The 20,302-nt window shown below is 40.1% G+C and overlaps 1 protein-coding gene across 3 annotated transcripts; it reads left to right on the forward strand.

Moving 5' to 3' along the window:
• The first annotated feature begins 421 nt into the window (after positions 1-421).
• avpr2aa (arginine vasopressin receptor 2a, duplicate a) lies at positions 422-19,880 on the forward strand. 3 transcript variants are annotated; one of them, XM_014019291.1, is made up of 7 exons: positions 422-744; positions 1,627-1,682; positions 9,780-10,153; positions 13,545-13,790; positions 14,067-14,213; positions 15,253-15,829; positions 17,989-19,880. In XM_014019291.1, the coding sequence occupies exons 3-7, from the start codon at positions 9,782-9,784 to the stop codon at positions 18,189-18,191; spliced, it is 1,545 nt and encodes a 514-aa protein (XP_013874745.1). In that variant the 5' UTR covers positions 422-744; positions 1,627-1,682; positions 9,780-9,781; the 3' UTR covers positions 18,192-19,880. The 3 variants fall into 3 exon arrangements, with proteins under 3 accessions (XP_013874745.1, XP_013874760.1, XP_013874754.1); XM_014019306.1 differs by having other exon boundaries at positions 17,992-19,880; XM_014019300.1 differs by lacking the exons at positions 422-744; positions 1,627-1,682 and having other exon boundaries at positions 9,625-10,153.
• The last annotated feature ends 422 nt before the right edge of the window (positions 19,881-20,302 follow it).

Raw genomic sequence — 20,302 nt, forward strand, 5'->3', positions numbered from 1 at the left:
AGAGAGAGAGAGAGAGAGAGAGAGAGAGAGAGAGAGAGAGAGAGAGAGAGAGAGCATGTAACAATGCTTAAACAGGGTACAAATTAGAAAACAAGTGCATATGTGTGTATGTGTACTTCTCAGCCTTCGCTTTGGTTCGTCACTCTCAGGTGTACTTTAAATCCAGGCTGCACACACTGTCCATTCATGCATCCACACACACACATACACACACACTTAAACGACACAAAGCACTTCTATAAACAGAGCTGTCCCTGTGTGTTTCCCTCTCTCTCTCTCTCTCTTACACACACGCACGCACGCACACACACACACACACACACACACACTTTATAGGTATGTGTAACATCCTCCCTCCAGGCTCCACCCCTCAGCCCCAGAGCACACAGGCTGGTTGACCTGAGAGGAGGAGATAGCTGAGGAGGTGTTGGTGGGGAGGGAGTACACAGAGCTCAAATCCATTTCTGCCACTGCTGCTGGAGGCTCGGCACATTGCAAAGGCATATGGAGACGCACAAGGAGCGGAGACAACACAGATGGCTATTGACTGGACCCTGCTGATAAACTACTGGGGACTACAGGACAGTGCATTCACAACGCTTCTATTACTCTGAGCAAAGGAAAAAAGTTTTTATTTTTTCATTCAGGAGCCAGCTGATATTCCTCTGAATGGAAAAACATAGTTTGAGATCACAGAAGATGGGAATGTTTTTGAGGAGAATTTAACAGCAGAAGTAGATCAAAGTGAGTAACACCTTATTATAAATCAGTAACGAGCTTTTAAATAACTAATTTGAATATTTAAATACATATATTCTTATTTAAGTGCAAAAGTCCTRTCAATTCTTTAACGTCTTTTCCTCTGGGTAAAAATAATTAGTCCATGACCTGAAACTTTCACTCTGTACCTGCACAAATTTAATTACAAACTAATCTAGGTCAGCCACTCTGTTTATCTAGGCATAGGAAAAAAGTATGTCACTTAAGCTTTGTGTGCATTATTTATTATTTATATTTCGTTTGAATCAGTGAATGTTTATCAGAGCAATGTTCTCACCACCGGTTTCAGCATTGTGTTTTTTTTTTAAACTTTTCATCCAAAATGCTTGAATAAAACAAAATGYGATGTATTTAAAATTTTTAAAACATGAAACATTTTTTAAATCCTTCCATTCAGATAAAACAACACCTCCTTGTGATCGTTCACCTGCATAACTCAATCAGTTTGTTGCTTATAGAAAATAAAAATGAGCCGTACAGTTTAATCAACAAATTCAAGATAACAACAAGTATGGTTATTTACATTAAATATGACATTTTGATTTATTTTTCTGCTTTGAATGCTGGATTTTCCAAAATGTATTAAAATTATTTCCATTTTTTATTTTGTTCTTTTTTTCTTGTCTTTCTATGCAATTTTTAATCTTAGTTTCAGTTTTTAGATATTTTAAGTACTTATAAGAGTGCTGGATTGAAAGTATTTTGTCTAATTAAAATGTTTTTTGTCTTACGTTTTTCCATGAATGAAAAAAACAAACAGCTTAGCGCTTGTAGAAGTGATCTGCTGTTACATGTTTTATTAATGGACTGTGATGATGTCGCCTCTTTTTACGCTTTGTCTTGTAGCCAAACCGAGCGAAGGAAAAGGACACACATGAGAACAACTACCATGCACTGACAAGGTAGGGGCCAGAGGCTTCACCTTACCTTCAGGGTGTTTCTGTTATTTCTGCACTTGTCCCTTTTTTAATTTGTTTGTTTCTTATGTTTGACCATGCATGTGTCCTGCCCATATTCTAAAAGGACGATTAAAGGTCTTTTCGTTGACAGAGGAGATTTGTTATCCCGGGCTGGCTGAGCCTTGTGTGCGGTTTGTTTGATTTGTCAAAGCTCATTGATTTATTGCCTGACTTCAGAGGAAGATTAACAAAACAGAGCTCCATTTCCATCGACGGCGAAGCCATAATCGCAGAGTTTTCCCTGGTCAAACCCCCATCTTCACATCTTTGAACATTAAGTCGCCACAGAGCGTCAATCAGAAACTTAACTTTGCTCACAAGGTGCAATCACGTTGCACTCCCCCACCACATAATTTATTACCATACATAATGGCACAAAATCAGCCCCTTGATTGTCGCCTCCACCAGTAAAACCCCCCTCATCACCACTGTTGTCGTCACCGACAGCTCAGCCTGCTTTCTGTCAGTGGACCGTTTCATCAGATCTAAGCATGGCAGCTGCCGTCCTCCAGGCCTGTTTTGGTGGCAGCCTCTTTTTTTCATTCTGTAGGGGGAATACTCTAAATTTTAAATCAGMTGAGCGACGTCCCCGCTTTGTAAAGTGGCACAAGTTTGCTGCTGGTGTGCTAGTTAATGATACATGACAAGTAAAACAGACAGTGGTCTTATGAACACTCATTATYGGTGAATGATAGGAGGACTTAGACCTTCTTCTTCTTCTGGACCAAACTTTGTGACGACACAACAAACAGCTTCAGTGGCGCAACAGAACCAAGATGAGGGCGAGGGATGATCTTATAATCAGGAGCAATGACTCGTGGGCCTGCGGGATTAGCATTTCAAGGTTTGTTTGGACCGCAGCTGGTAGCGAACAGGCCGATCTGTGTGACACAGATGTGTTGACAGAGATGAACGAACCATGAATGAAGAGGCGTGAATCTGATTTTTTAATGAGTACATCTGGTGCGGCACGTCCAAATGCATGAATATGGACAGAGGATCCAGGTGTCATTGATCTGAGTCATTCAGAAGGTAAATTTATACTTTGTGTGTGTGTGTGTGTGTGTGTGTGTGCTTGTGCCAGCGCTGATCTAATTATATGTGAGGGTTCAAAGAAGAATGGATGGTCAGAGCAACAGATCATGCAGATGAAATGCCAAACAGCAACACGAGTGGCACCAAATGACTCAGCTGAGCTTTTATTGTGTAAGGATCTATTTATCAATGTGTAAATCTTCATGCTATATTAAGAAGAGGAGCATTTAGTGATACGCTGGTTTTGGATGTTCTGCCTCGCTGAGCTGATTGCGCCGCTGTAATCCTGCTTCATGCTCCCAGCTTCCATTAACGAGAATGAGATTTAAAACCAAATGTAAATTAAAGGCCCAGAATTCCTCGAAGGAATGCACATCGCCTTCCGCCTTTCAGAGTTTTTAGATTRAAACCATTTTATGTTGAGAGATGACCGAGTTCACATCTTTTTGGGAAAATAAAATCATGATCATCATCTCATGATGTTTTACAAGATGTCACATTAAAGGTTTGTGTTGTAAATGACACTCAGCTCATATTACACCAAATTCAAGCTTCACGTCTGTAAAACTGACTGAGTTAAAACKATTTCAGGGATCGCTAAGATTGCTTAGCTGGGTCACCTTAAACTGGATGAACTCCAAAAGTTAATCAGTTTTAGATGTGCATCCAATCATTACTCGGTGAACGTTTTCTGAAAGTCTGTCCAGTGGTTCATGAGATATTTTGGCAACAGTCTGACAGGTTTTACTCCAAACTACACAATGTCAGGGGCCGTCTTCTCCCCAGTTTTTGACCTTTGATGACAGGAGGAGGAGGATTGTCYGGGAAAGAAGAATATAGAAGGAGTGGGTTGATGAAAATAACAGGTGACAGAAAAAATAAAAAAAGAGAAAGGAGAGAAGATTAGAGGGGGAGCTTACTATGTGTTGTTTTTGGTTCACGCTGGGCTGCTAATGAGGACTGAGGGGTTCCCATCGATCAGACCGGGTCGGACCTTGTCAACGGGAACTAATCAAGGGACTGACAAGCTCAAACAAGACAAGAGAGGCAGCAGGGAAAGTGACTGATCTTTCATTATGTTTGGATTACAGCTCCTAACGTCTGCACACCTGTTCGTTAGCAACCGAGGAAACAGCTGTCTCTGAACGGCTGAGAATTTTACAGAGTTGGGCCTAAATACCTCTGCAGATGACATCATTAACTAAACTATTTTGGAGTCAGTTTTATATCTAAATTCTCATATCCTACAATCGTTTTTTTTTTTTTGACTGTTTGCAAGTTTTTACAAACTTCAAACTTATTAAGTCAACCAGCAAAATACAAATAAAGAAAAACGTTTTGCACAAAATTTAAAAATTCATACAAATTTAAAAAAAGGAAAATATAAAAAAAATTATAAACTTTTTATGAATAATGTTAAAATAGAAAACCAAAAGACTATTACTTTTGAAAGATAATAATTTAGAATTTCTTGCCTTTTTCAACATTTCATAACCTAATTTTTTGCATTTTTGTGTTCTTAATTTGTATATTAAGTTTGTGAAACGTTTGGACTGCAGGAAGGCCAGGTTAACAACTCAACTATTTTAGAAAACTTTCAGTTATTATCWATTTTGATTGTTCGGGTTTGTTTGTTTGTTTGTTTTTGTTGTTTGTTTTTTTCAGTGTTAGGAATTCAAAACATTCGTGGAGGTTCTTTTTCTCTTGTGTGGGAATTATCTTTACCATTTTATCTCAGAAAAGACAGTGTATGTGAGGGTGTGTGTACTTTGTGTTATTTTCAAAATTTCACCAAAGTTTAATCTCCACCATTTCACAACATAAGGTGATTTTATTTTAAAACTCTGGCACTCCTTCAAGAAATACTGGGTTTCTAATACTATATATATATATATATATATATGACTGATTTGGTGCCACTCGTGTTGCTGTTTGTATATCTTTTTTGCTTTCGAACTTTATTTATCACCAGAGTTTTTAGTAATAATTGTATTTAAGATCTGTTCTTGCCTATTCTATTGCAAATGAAACCAAACAAAAATCTATCCAGTTTTCAAAATTTTGTTTATTTGAAGTCCTGTCCAATTTATGGCTCAGGCTACTCACTGCTGACATCTCTTTAAAAAATGACAACATGTGTGTCTTAACAACAAGAATTTGCACCAATTTACCAAAATGATAAACGTTTTCTCTTTAAAATATGCCTCGCGGTGACATCTGGATATATAATTTGTAATAGTTTTAGAGGACTACATTTTATAACCTAGCATGGCTGGAACATGATGTAGCTTGTTAGAAAAATGACCAAAACATGTGTGAGCAAAGGATGACTGAGTTGTTAAAAAGATATGGTTTGAGTGGCTGGTCCTTGTAATGTTGTTGTTATTGTTGTTGTTGTTGTTACTGCTGTTGTTGTTGTTTTATGCTCTTCAACATTCCTTTCTGTCATCCCTGAGGCTCGGTCAGGTTGAGCCCCATGTTCAGGAAAGTATGAGATGGAAAGCAAAGGACATGGAAATGGATGGTTGCCCACCGGTTTGCCTGTGGAGAGGGAAGCAGAGGGAGGGCTGGGGGGTGGTGAGGGTTCTGACTCCATCATTAATCAGACTGAAAGCTTTAAAGTAAAGAGAGGAAGCAATGCAGTGGACTAACTACTAAAAGCAGTGTTCACAGTCCATCCAGCAATGAGAGATGAGATAATTTGTACTTTACATCAAGTCAGTCAGGAAAAAAAACAGGCTTGTTGTGATGTGCTTGGAATACATTAAACAGCATCCAGCAAAATGTTCTGGATGCATGATGTTCATTCACTATGTGGGTATAAATTTCCTCCTCGTGCTGGAAACATCAGCACATGTAGTTTTGCGCTGTGCACAGGTCATGCTTTACTGTAGCTGAGCCACTGGACAATTTGAAGAAATCTCTCGATGCACAATGAGCCTGAGGCTATTAGATATATAACACAGTGTCCTTCAACAGTTAAGGACGTGATCAGCAGAYGTATTATATGTCAGAACAATATGTGCTGCTGTGAAGAATGAGATGAAGCACAAACTTAGCCAGGTCAGTAAACCAACAACTACGCTTTAAGACAGTTACTGTCAGCTCTTTGCAAATATTGTATTGATATGCTATGATACGGTCAGGGGTGAAGCACCAAATTCTGGGCCCTGTACACTGTCGATGTCCATACACGTCAACCTCTTTGAACGTTTACCCGTATAAAGAGCCCTAAAAATCCGTAAATTTCGCAAATAATCCGTACAACTCGCAGGGGGTGGGGGGGGGGGGGGCATCAGACTCCAGGACATGCAGTAGCTCTGATGAGGCGTATTGACCAAACCAAATTGTTTATCTAAAAGTTGTAGAGCGACCAAAACTTTTAACCAGCTGAGCAGGCCAGCCAGTCAGCAGGCAGACCACAGGAAACCTCCCAGTTCTGTCTGTCCGCAGCYCWTTCAGCTGTGTCTGGGTTACACACTTCCTGGTTGCTGTCGGGCAGACTAAACCATTTTGCACCTCCAAAAGGGGGCCCACAATGTCCAATGTGGTGTGGACAGTAAAATAAAGTTCGTTCTCTCAGTTTCTTTTATCAATGTATTTGAAATAAATTACTACACCAATTAATTGAAGGGCCCGTTTCATTTGGGAAAAAATAAATCAAAAATTAAATCAGGACTTCCATGGGTCCCTCTCCCTTCTTGGACCCTGGGTACTCAGGTCCACTTTCCCCCCACTTCCACGCCCATGGATACAGTACATGAGGATAGGACAGGATAGGACAGGATAGGATAGGATAGGATAGGATATATAATACAATGTGATATGGTGCAAAATGAAATGACACATATTAGACCATATGATACATAATGATATGAGATGGGAAGATATGATCTGACAATAGATAATTAGAAACAACAAGATATGATATGATATGATATCATTTCATATATGATGCGGTACGGTATGGTATATATGATACAATTCGGTACGATACGATACGATACGATACGATACGATACGATGCGATACGATATGGTGCAAAATGAAATGACATTATACAATTTTAACATAAGGCGATAAGACACAATATGGCATGGGAAAATATCTAACAACAAACAATATGATACAACACTATATGATGCAATACAATACAATGTGATGCAATATGATGTGATATTGTAAATTATGGTACAATATGAAATGACATGATACAACATGATAGARTAATACAGTATACAACAAAATACAACATAAGACTCAATATGATATGATGTGAAGATATGTTCTAACAATAGACAATACAATACAACAAAATATTACATGATATGTTATGATACAATACGATAAGATATGATATAATGCAATGCAACACAATATTGTAAATAATAGTACAATATGAAATGACATGACAACATGATTGAATATACAGTACACAACATAATACAACAAAAGAAAACAAGATACAACATGACATGAGAAGGTAAAATCTCACAATAGAAGATACAGTACAACAATATACGATATATGATTTGATATGAAATAAGATATGATGCGATAAAATTTGATACAATATGATACAATAAGATAATACGATATGAAATGACATGATACAACATGATAAAATAATATGATATAATACAACATAAAATAAGACACAATGGCATGACATTAAATCATATGATACAGTACAATACCATATGACACATAATGATATAACATGAGAAGACATGATCTGACAATAGGCAATACAATGCAACATAATATGACACGATACATTAGGATATTACAACTGCATAACCTAACCTCAGTGCTGTCGTAATACCAAACATTACAACAGATCTATAAATAAACCACAAAAACAAATATAAATGTCACAAACAAGATCCACCAATATTGCACAATGTATAATTTTACAAAATATATAAATATTTATGTAAAGAAGAATAAAAGAACAGATAAACAGGAATGTATTATTGCATAACCCCWACTACATACCCGGTCCCACAACTCATTCCTTTGGAGACTTTATTTAAAACTTTGGTCTGAGTGATTTCTTTACCAAATAAAACAATCCATTCTGCTTTTGAAGACTCTGTACTTCAGCTCTGACAGAAGAACTCATTCTCCGAGTGAAGGATATGTGAGTACAGCCTGCTCGTAAATCACCTGGAGGGAGGGGTTTTCATTCTCCCCAATCACCTTCATGGCGGTCTGTACCCGATGCAGTTTGGGGGACATTACATCACCGAGGTACTCTGGATTCTCCTCTGTGGCCTGCTATTACACCTCACCTGCATGGAGGCATTCATATAAAAAGAAAATTCACATGACAAATTAATCACATGGGCAGATATATATAATTAGATCATTTAGAGGTTATGAAGGAGCATGGCAGCTTTTATGAAAGGACTCATAAATTATTTCTGTAATTACAGAAAAGGACACAGTTCTTTTCAGTTTCTGCCTGAGTCAAGGTGAAGAGACAAACCGAAATCCCTTCAAAAAAAATCTTCAAGCAAAGATTTTGGATGAAGCTTGTGGATGAAGGCAAAAAAAYAAAAAATAAAAAAACTGGCAGAAGTTTATAAAACTTAAAAAAAATGTTCTTCTCTGTTCTGAGAAACTCTTTTCCACAACTCTTTATAACTCAAACTTTGTGCTGGACAGAAAAGACCATCTGGCCTGGTCCATCATTTGTTCATCTGAGCACATTCCTCTGGCAGGGCCATGAYGTAAAGCCTGCCTGTGTTATCAGCTGTGTTGTCTCTCACCCATCAATAGGTGCAAATTGGTCATAAGGTCTSGGCGTAACAGTGACAACATCCTCGTAATGGCTCATTAGCTGCACTTGATTGCTCAACGGTAATGCCAGACGTTCATTCCTATTTTTAAATGTGACTTATACCCAAACACKCTTTCATTCAGTGCAACACTTATGTCATGACTCTTTGCACATAAGTCGAAAGTAATAACTCAGCACGGGGTCAATCAACTCCTTCTCTGCTTAAAAACACATCACCTTTTAAAGCCATATTTGGCCACCTCTGCGTCCACAATTTGAGTCTTTTTTCCGTTCTATCCTGCTTATTTCTTCTTCTTTATTTAGAGCTTTTTTTGTTCCTATCCTTCCAGATTTTTCCTTAAAAGACAGGCAGTTTATTTGACCAAAGTTGCCCCCCGCGGCTACCCACGACTGTTTTATCAAATTGTCATCTCACTTTTCTCTCCGTCCGCTTTAGGGGATTTATTTTGGAGCAAAATAAACACAAAGTTTATTGTAATCGAGACGCAAGTGTGACATGAAGCAGGGGAAAAAGCACCCCCCCCCCCCCCCCATGCATGTGAAAAAAAATAAAGCAGTAGAGAAGGGAACAAAAAACAAGGGGAAAACAGGAATGTAGAGAGGGGGTCAGCATGCGATGAGAACTATTAGGAGTGCAGAGGTGAATGAATCAAATTGGTGGGATAAAGGGGAGAGCTGTCAATGTAACCTTGAGAAAGTTTGAAAAAGAAAACAAACCCTGAGAGGACTTGCGTCAGAAAGAATAGGAAATTTGGAAAGACAGACAAACAGACAGACTGAGGAGTTATTAAAAAAATGAAGASAGCACAACAATATAAAAATGGCAGCAAGATTGTTATATTTTTAGTCAAATATCAAAAGGTTACTCGAGAACACCTATTTGTAGTGTATTATGTGAATGTGTTCATTTAATCCACGTTTATTGTTTTATTAAAAAGGTTCAAGAGTTTTGGGTTCTCACCAGCTAAATGTAGAAAAGACAGAAAACAAAACTGCTCAGCTGATGAAAACCAGTTTAATTTAGGAAAGTTTAATCCCGGGGCTAAACACCATTCTGACGTGACGAATCAGAACAAGAGTTGTGTTTGTAAAAGGCTGCGCCTGGAAATATCCRAGCATGCAGAGGTTTCTGCGAGTCATAGTCACAGGTTAATGTTTAGGCAAACAATAAACACATTAACGCTTCGCTTGTTTTGCAGGAATGGAAAGAATCAGCGYGGAAACAGACTGGGATGGGTTAGGTCTCTCCTCTCCGGGCGCCGCAGGAAGGAACATCTCCTTGTTTGTCACTGAGCTGAACTCCTTCAACGCTTCTCGCAGTGGGGGATCCCTGTTCGGGATCTTTCCTGAGAATGGCTCCAACACCACTCCTCACACCCTGTCTCAGCCCAGGACCCGGGACCAGGGCTTGGCTCGGGCTGAGATTGCGGTCCTAGGGGTGGTGCTGGCTCTCACCACCCTGGGCAACAGCTTTGTGTTGTGGGTGCTCCTGAGGAGGAGGAAGCTCAACGCGCCGATGCACCAGTTCATGGTCAACCTGTGCGTGGCTGACCTGGTGGTGGCACTCTTTCAGGTCAGTTTCTCTGAGAAAACCTGAAAAGTGGCTTGAATGAGTGCTGGATGACTGCTGAAATCTGTTGAAGAAGCTAAAACTGAGTTATTATGGCTAAAAAGAAGCAGAACACTAGCTAAAAACTGAAAGGAGCAAAAGGCTGGCTAAAATGCCGAACACTAAAAAGAGCAAAACACAAAAAATAGTAGCAAAATGCTAAAAGCAAAAGCTCGCTAGATACTGAAGATATCAAAATGTTAGCTAAAACTAGAACACAAAAAGGTTTTCTAAAGGGTAAAGGTGGCGTATATATTTCAAGTTGTATATGGATTGTCTGTAATTTACACAGATTTTCCCTCATTTTGCAGGTATACGGATGTATAGAACAGTCTCACTGATTTTCTTTAGGTTTTACTGATTTTTTCAAAAGCTCAATTTCAWRTTTATTTTACACCTGAGAGCTAGAAAATATATTCTCCACTTCTCCCGTCCTCCTTTTCTCCRAGAGAGTCCCAGCTACAAACCGTGGAATGGGGCGGGGTCGGATATTAGGCGGGGTCGGCTGGGGGGTCGGACATCTGCCCCTGCCCTCAACTCTGAAATTAACCAACCCAAGATGCTAAATTCTGAAATTAACCATTCATGATTTTTCAAGCTTCGTATCACCACGTTCCCAACACGCTGTGACCACGCCCACTGGACGTTCGACCCGTCTACTGTACGACCCCATCCCATTCCACGGGGGTCCTACTTGTTTTCTCCTGCTTTGCACTGCTGGTGTTATCTCTGACAGTCTTCTTGAGTAGGCCTAATATGGATTTTTTTGCTATAATCACGACTTTTTGAGGCTCGTTACAGTATACGTTCAAAGGGGTTGATGTGTACAAAGTAGCAAAAAGCTAACTATAACCTAAAAGCAGCAACATATAGCAAAATAAGGACTAAAGGCATCAAAAAGTTAGCTAAGGGCTAAAATTAGAAAAAGRGTAGCTAAAACCTAAAGGAGCAAAACTTTTTGCACAAAGTTAAAAGTATCTAAATGCTGGTCGTGACTAAAGGTAGCATTAGGCTATCTAAAATCTAAAGGTAGACAAAGACTGGCAAAGTTCTTAAGAAACGTAAGCTAGAAGCTGTAAAGTAACAAAAGGCTATCTTAAAGCTAAATGTAGCAAAATGCTGTCGAAAAGCTACAAATAGCAGCTAAAATAAGACAACTAGAGAAAGTTTACTAAAGCAGATTTCTGACAGAACTAAATAGGTCTTGATGCATTTCTGTTTGGAGAGCACTTATGACTAGAGGTGTCCCTCTAACTGAAGTACTCGTATTTGTACTCAGTCTTGAAAAAACTGGTATCGGGACACCCCTACTTATGACTATTAAGAGTGTTGAAAATCTTGTGAATGAGCTTAACGTTTTGATAAATGAATGGCTAAGATAGCACAACGTACGAACAAAACGTCCAAAAAATATTAACAAACTAAAGTACAGAAAACATTGTGTGAATGCTGACTCAGCAGTCRCAGTATTAAATGGACAAATATGACAAATCAATTGTTTGTTGTCATTTTGAAGTTGTGTTTGGGAATATTATGCTGTCTCATGTACAATTGATTTTCTGCTAAAGAAAAATCTTCAAATAATGCTTAAATAGTGCGCTCATTTTTCACCCAGTGTTTGTTTCTGTTTTTCTGGATGACTTCTCTCTCTCCTGCTGGTGATTTGTTTCAGAGTGCCACACCAACACAGAGCGTGGCTTTTAGACCCACATTCTCAGCAGTAATTACCTTTGTAATTACCTTCTGTGGCCAGAACGTTTATCTTCATCAATAAACACGGCTTGTTTCCAAATATTTTTATTTATTTATTTGTTGAAACTTCTGAGGTTGAATTTTTTTTTTTCCAGTTAATGACGCAGGAAATGTTTTCTTATAATGGCTTTACTGAGGTAGAGTCATTAAAACATTAGTCACATTGTTTGTGGCCGATGTGTTTGATAAAAAAAGTGCACCATCGCTCCAGGAATGTTCCTGTGAGGGTGTTATTTTGCAGTCACTGTTATTTCCTTTTTTTAAAAACTGAGGCTAAGTTACATGAAAGGTTCATTAAGTTTTAAATCATACAAAATAAAAAAAATTCACATTATCATAAGTATTAGGATGAAAATGTTCTACAAATCTTATTGATCACTCTCTTAGAAATTGAAAATTAACTTTTAAAATTACATTGCACGTCACAGGTTTTTTGATAGATCATTTTCTTTAAAGTCATCCTGAATTCATTTACTCAGTCGTATAGATTTAAAATATGCTATTATATAGAAAACAATCCAGAAAGTTTTGTTTAAGAACTGAACCTGAAAGCTTCTTGATAAGAACTCTATGCTTGTTTTTYTTTAAAAGGGAAGCTGAGTTGAGGCTTTTGACGTTTTTATTGCAGATCCCCTGAAATTATTCTGACAGAACAGTTAAAATGAGTAACTTGTACAATATTTCGACTACTTTTATGGTTTAAAGGATTTAAAGTGGAAATTTAAAAGGTCAAAAGCAGCACAGAACAGTACCGAAACTTAATGAAATTTTCACTTCTTTTTTACTTTTATCAAAATTAAATAAACTTTTGATGAATAAGTATGTATTTTAAACAAAAGGACAGTAAAAAATGAAAGCACAATAAATATAGCAAATTTTTGTTGGTTTCTTTGCTGCAACAAWACACTGGTGATGATATCATAGTGTTTGTGTATGAATGCTGTTTTGTCTCTGTTGGCAAAACATCTCTGAAACACTGGGCAGAATTTAATTAAACTCGCAGAAAGTAATCATGTGTATATTTACAACTAAGTAACTTTTGTGGACAACCTAATTTGACAACTAAGAATCATCCTCGGCTCACACTCTGAGTGTTAATAAAGGGAACAAGATTTCAGTTTCAAACTTAGCGCCGTAAAGGCAGCAATCTGCATTCCTTTTTACTGCTTTTTCTATAAACATTTCTGACAGTGTAAGATGGATTATGTTGACTTGGGGATTTTATTTATGCGAGACATTTTATGCAGTTCAAACATATAAACAGTAAGAACAAATGTGATGATATTTTCTATTGGGTACTTTAGGTTCCATAATTGGACAAACATTACTCCATTAGGAGCTGAAGCTCTATTTTTTTTGCCTGTAAACACACATGCTGTTGAAGTCAGCAGGATCATGTGTAATCCGCTGTAATTTGYGATGTACTGATGCTCATTCAGATAAGAGTAGCAGCCCGTGGCACGGAAGGATGAGCTAAAAGGCGATAATAAATATCATCAGACTTCTCCTTCAGAAATTCTCTGAAAAAAAAWGCAAATAAAAAGCTACACAATCATTTTATTAATTAGTTGTTTTGTTTATTTTTTGTCATTTATGTGTCCAGGTTCTTCCTCAGCTCATATGGGACATAACCGAGAGGTTTCAGGGGCCTGACCTGCTGTGCAGGTCCATCAAGTACTTGCAGATAGTTGGGATGTTTGCTTCCTCCTATATGATAGTTGCCATGACAGTGGACCGACACCATGCAATCTGCTGCCCGTTGCAGGCCTATCGCGTTGGGGCCATGTACCGTTGGAACACTCCTGTTATGGTGGCGTGGGGCCTGGCACTGGTGCTCAGCATACCACAGGTAGGGAGCAGTGAAGACATAAACCCTTTCTCACACACACACACACACACACACATACATGTACACACGGAGAGACACACAAAAACCCTAAACACATGGTGAAATAAGATCTCAGTGGGCGTTCACACCCTTGTTTCTACAGCGAAGCTCAAGATGTTGCTCTATTTTTAGCTCGATGAGGTCACTACAGTTCAGGTGAGAGGGGGAAAAAATAAGAAATCACCTTGTGTTCCGCCTGCGGCTGTTCTGACCACCCTGTCTGCTTGTGTCTGTCAGGTGTTCATCTTCTCTCGCTCTGAGGTGTCCCCCGGGGTGTTCGAGTGCTGGGGCAACTTTGCCGAGCCGTGGGGGCTGAAGGCCTACGTCACCTGGATGACCGTGGCTGTGTTCCTGCTGCCCGCCCTCATCATAACCATCTGTCAGGTAACACTGGTTCGACTGGTCTCGCTCTGCATCCACAAGGGCTGCTGATAACAGGACTGCGCGCACATCACACGGCGGCTCTATCCGTCAATGATAGTGCGTGTGGCACGAATGAAATGCGAGCTGCGTGCGGGGGTGGGGCGCCATTGTTGAGTGAACCATGGGACCCTGCAGTTGGTGCTGTGTAGCAGACAGGTGTTTTTGCCTGCCTCCTATCAGTCCTGCTCTATTTGGGGAAAGATATTTCTAGAGTCCAGCTATTCCTCCTAATTAAAACAGCACTTGGGGGGGACTGCTGCCGAGGTGGCTGCCCGCTCGGGGAGCCTCTTGCCGGGGGGTGGAATGCACCAGATCTCCGCTCAACTTAGAACCAATGACCTGTTTTTCAAGCTCCTGTTTCAAATCAAGAAGCATATTATGGCACTTTTTATAAGAGAGGAACAAAGGTTGGGGGCAACTAATTCAACATCTAAAACTGGAACTAGATCCAGCTTAAATCTGATGGACTTAGAGAGGAGGATTTGCCCTAAAGCCTTTTTAATAAAAAGATTGCAATTGTGTTTTATTCACATAAAGCACACAAACAATACCCGCTCAATTTCTTCAAGGATGTTAGTGTGAAGTACCTGGACAGAGATAGAGTCAGTGAGACCTCATAACCTAGCATACCTATAAAACCAGACATTTCTCTCCCCGACGACACTTTCAGCTCCTCCTGGGTCCCAAAGCGTTCCATYTCATCATCCTTCATGAACAAGACTCTCAGATCCTTAAACACCCCCACTTAAGGCAGATACTCCCCTCCAACCTCGAGGGACCATTATATAATATATCAAGAAAATGTAATGTTAATATCTCTGTAATAAAGTGAAACGGTGGTGGTGTTTTATGGTTTGTGCTGATGACCAACATACTCCTCTTTACATCCTGTCCCTGTTAAGCAGATTTATTTGCATCTGTCAGTCATAAAACTCACCTGGAATGATGGAATGTCTCCACTTCCTGACACTGACTGCCCTCTAAACCTCCTATTTCTCAGATACGAATTTTTCGCGAGATCCACAACAACATCTACCAGAAGTCGGAGAGGATGGTGATGGCTGAGATGAAGAGGAACGAAATCCTCTTTCGCTTCCACAGCTTCCAGAAGGAGGATGAGCGGGCCAAGGAGAGGGGGAGGAAGGCCTCTGGAGGAGGAGGAGCGGGGGGCGGCAGGGATGGACGAGGAGGAGGACAGCTCTTAAAGGCTGCGAATGACACTACCCACGGTCACATTCATGGCAGCCCGGTGGACGAGTGTTATGACTACGTCCCGGCTGTCATCCAGTACAGCAGCTGCCGCAACGAACACCAAACTGCAACAATGGACGAGCAAACGCCAAGCAGCTCTGACTTCAAGGAGCCCTGCGCCAACTCTCCCCGCTGCTCCCTTGATTACACTCCCCCTCCTCCTCCTCCTCCTCCTCCTGTGGTCACCCCACCTCCAAGTATCACTAAAGCCATGTCCAAGACGGTGAGGATGACCCTGGTCATCGTGTTGGTCTACACTGTCTGCTGGTCGCCGTTCTTCATCGTGCAGCTGTGGGCCGCATGGGATCCTCACCCTCCAGATCAAGGTAGGTCACAGTAAGGACGTGTGCAGCCCCACTTAAAGAAAAACAAACAAAAAAAAAAAAACAGTAAAACAAGAAGCGCAAACATCTGCGTCTCAGGGATTTCGAGTGAATCTCCCTGATGTTGTTTTCCCACCAGATGGATTGCGACTCCTCGGCCCAGTTAATCCGTTTAATTGCTTCAAATGAGCAAACCTGACCCTGTTTTGGCACTAAAAGCTAAGTGATTGCATCTGCAACCTCTGATCAGTGCTGCTGTCCATCTTACTGAGTAAAGATCGTTCATTATTAAAGGGACCATTCATTATTTCAAGAACAAGCTCCAGCTCCGATGTTGCAGCGAGGGGTGAAGCTGAAGGTGAAAAACACTGTTTGTTTTGAGCCACAACCAGAAAAAAACCCTCTGGATCAGATGTCTCAGTGGATTTTGGCAAACAAACGGCATCTGTTGATGTCTTTACTGGCAGCAGATGAGGCAATCCATGCTGACTAGTTCCACCTTAAGCCGTGAGTGACAGCTTGGACTGAGAAGGCGTCCTCTGATCTCAAGATAAATACACCCACCAGAGGTGAATACCTGTAAATAACTTGTTTATCACCCAGATCATTTTGCAACGTTCCGTTGTGTTGACATGTCACCAAGACTGAGCCACACCAGCAGCTCGCACACACTGTCAAAAACACATGCACGGGACAAAGTGTGTAAACATGTACGCACAAGCATGCATGCATATACAGAGTGCGCACACACGCAGCTACAAGTGTGCTTAAATATGAAAGAGTCCTTACTGGCAGGCTGCTACAAACACACACAGACACACACACATCTGATTGTTATCAGCTTCGTGTTTAAATTTAAAAAAATCTGTTTGTCCTCATCTGCTGTCCTCAAGTGGCCACRTAGAAATAAACATGCTGTAGCTAATAGACCTATTAATAGGAGTAAAACAAAACAAAACAAAACAAAAAAAGCCAGAATGTGAGATTTTGTTCTCTGGGGGATATATTTAGCTCACCAGGAAATAAAGCACGAAACAATAAACATAAATGCTTTCTGTTCAAACGGAAGAGATTTACATTCTTGTCTTTGTTTTCTTGAGGAAAACAAAAACACTTAAACTGTAAACTGTCCTCAGTTTGTCCTCGGCCTGTGTGGTAAAACTCACATCGTTATCACCCGACGCCAAAAGGCAGGTTGAAAGAACAAGTAGGATTGCAATAWRTGACTGTGTGTGTGTCTGTGTGTGGTGGTTTTTTTTCTTAGCAATAAAATATAAACCAACATTGATGAATTTTAGTGACAAACCTTTAAGGTAGCACAGTTCAAGATGGCCACCACAGCTAATGGGTATAAGTTAAGAAGAAATGTCGACACAGTCAAGCCCTGAAAAGTTTGCGGACTCAGACTTTTGGGGAGTTTTATGTAATAAGGTGGAACTGGAAATATGGTAAAGTAAGGGATGTATTTTTTTGTGATTTTTCATGAGTTTCCAAGTAAAATGATTTAGAACAATATCATTTACTAATTTTGTAACATAAATGTTAATGTAAATTCAGTTCCAAAAAAAAAACAACAAAACTATACGGTGCAGTACGTGACACATGCTCTGCCCCGAGCGCAGCATTAGCTTCTAACAGTACCGTACAGCATTGTGTGGTTTGTAGCTGCTAACTGTTTATTAATCATGTGTTTTTGTTTAGTTCTTACCGCATGCCATCCCAAATGGGTTATATTGTTCTTTTCTGGAACACACCCAATATTCATATGTTTTCTCGACTCACGGTTCTGGAAGAATGTAACCCCAAGGAAAATCTGGGCTTAGAGTATATTACCTATACTATACTAATACTACAGTACAGCAATACTATACTAATATTACCTAATTTCCCTCTGGGATCAGTAAAGTATTTTTGAATTGAATTTGAATTGAATTGTATTCTGAGATACACTCCAAGCACAAGCAAGTTTGAGTGCACATACTGTAGCCCTTTTTCTCAGAATCTGAAATCCTGTCATTAAAGGTGGTGGGCGATATGCATTCTAGAATGCTAGGTCTTTAACTTTCTGCTGTTTTTGTCTCATCTTTAGAATACGATTATATATATATATATATTATGTATTTATTATCATTTTTATTTTTTTGGTGTGTTTGTGTTCTCAGTAGGAGTGGCCTTCACTATCCTGATGCTGCTGGCCAGCCTGAACTCATGCACCAACCCGTGGATCTACACGGCTTTCTCCAGCAGCGTGTCCAGAGAGCTCCAAAACCTGATCCACTGTCGGACACGGCTCGGCCGCCGGGGCTCCCTGCCCGACGACTCCACGGCCACGCACACCTCCTGCACCAAGGACACCCAGTACTGATGGGGCCGACGAGACGGAAGCTCGCACGCCGAGAACGCGCCTGGAAATGCACCAGCTGCAAGGACGTGCCGCTGCACAACAGATCCACCGTCAGACGCAACGTCACAGCTGCAGAACGGCCTGACCTCTGCCAGCTGCTTGCAGCTACAAAGACAGCTGTTTCATCAGCAGGACATTCATCTGTTATCACCTGTCTCCCCCACCCGTCTACTAAAGGAAGGGTGTCATTGGAGATGTCAACACCGTGTGCAAGCTAACCTCTCAGTGCAGCCGAAATGCAAAATGACCTGGAAAGTAAAGAGATTCTGACTTAAGCAGCTCCCGAGGCGTGCAGCGAGTCAAGAGAGGAAAAAGAAAACAGGAACACTGACTGACTCTGACACAGCGGAGCAGCAGGAATGTAAAAGACGGGTTGCTGCGTTAATGAGCTCACATGTAAGGTCCAAAACAGCAAAGAAATGCTTGGGATGGAAAGAGAACCAAGCAGCAGTAAAAAAGAATGCTACAGATTAATCTGCACAAAATGTGTTGGATTAAAGAAAAACAATTAAAAACAGGAACTGGAGGCTGAGCTCAGATTCAGTTCAGCTTTGAGGATTCGCCCAAAAGAACAGAGGACTGGAGTTGAGACACAGCCCCGCCAGGATACTGTGGATTAATACACAGAAAGAAAAAAACACCCTCAAACAAACAAAAGAGGGTAATAATTTAACAAGAACAAACAGATTATCCACAACCAAGTGGGTCGCCATGAAGTGACTGCTTGTTGTGCAAACAGAATAAAAGTCGCACTAAATGACGTTCTGAACTCTTGGAAGTATGAAACATAAACATTATGTTGAAAAAGGAATGAAAACGTTTTTGTAACATTCCATGCGCAGCACAAACAATGTAAAGTATATTTATTGAACATGTACGGCACATTAAATGTTWATACACTTAATTTAAAAAGAGCTGAATGTATATTATAAACTGTAATGATGTCAAACCAAAGAGTGTCATAGWTCCTTTGAGGTGGATTTCTGTGGAAAGGTAAAGAAAAGCAGCTAATATCTTACCTGTTGCAGACGGCGTTATGAATGATCTCAGACTGGATAAAACGACTTAATCCTGATTGGATTGAGGAGTGAGCCAGACAGGAACAAAGGTTATAGTAGACTTTTGCAACTAAAAAACTCTAATCCCTAAAATTCTATTCTGCTTCATACAAACAGTGTTTTATAAACCATCATTTTCAGGTTTGCATTACATGGATTTTTAAATAAGAGTCGGCAAAAGCAGCTAGCAGCAGCAGCAGCTAACAGTGGTGCTTTAGCTGCAGCTAGGGCACTTCAAACTTCAGTTTTCTAATGTTTCAGGTGGAATAAGAATATTATGCGAAACTAACTGATGTAATTTATTTCTTTAAAGCATTCACGTGAACTCCTTTGTCATTTTTAATATTGGAGCTGTTTTAAGACAACAGTACTTTGGTCTCGACCCAGCTCGGATAGTGGTGATGTCACTTAGCAGTGTAGCTACTGACAAGCTACACAAAGCTGTCTGTCTTTGATTTTTTACCTGGATTACTGAGATGCATCAGGACACTGTCTGTTAAGGTACATGTAGTTGATTCCCAGTCCACTCTTTGTCCGGAGTCTTAYAGATACAAAACCTTGTCATCTCAGGATATTAAACCTCTTTTGATAACTTGTCGCAACAAGTACTCTTTTTTTTCATCTCTTTTTTAACCATAGTATCCTGTTTACTGACACTTGCTGTGTTCAAGGAGTGGACATACTTTTTATTAATTACTAGACAAAGGAACATAATGTGGAAATTAAGTGTTTTATGTGGTTTATTTTATCATCATTTAACCCACACACGAGATACACACWAGTGCTGCAGGGRGCAACTATTTAAGCRCCTAGGGAGTGCTARGTGTCTTGCTCAAGGACACCACGACGTACAGGCACGACTGGGAATCGAACTTGCAACTTTATGGTCCCGGGACAGCTGTCCTACAGTTGTGCCACAGCCACCAAGTTGAAGGTGAAACAGTGAGAGCGCCCCCTGTAGGCTGGCTACAGTACAACTTTAAACCCATGTAAACAAATGGAACATTTTCCTGA

This window comes from Austrofundulus limnaeus, unplaced genomic scaffold, assembly GCF_001266775.1.
Source record: "Austrofundulus limnaeus strain Quisiro unplaced genomic scaffold, Austrofundulus_limnaeus-1.0 Scaffold3, whole genome shotgun sequence".
Lineage (NCBI taxonomy): Eukaryota > Metazoa > Chordata > Actinopteri > Cyprinodontiformes > Rivulidae > Austrofundulus > Austrofundulus limnaeus.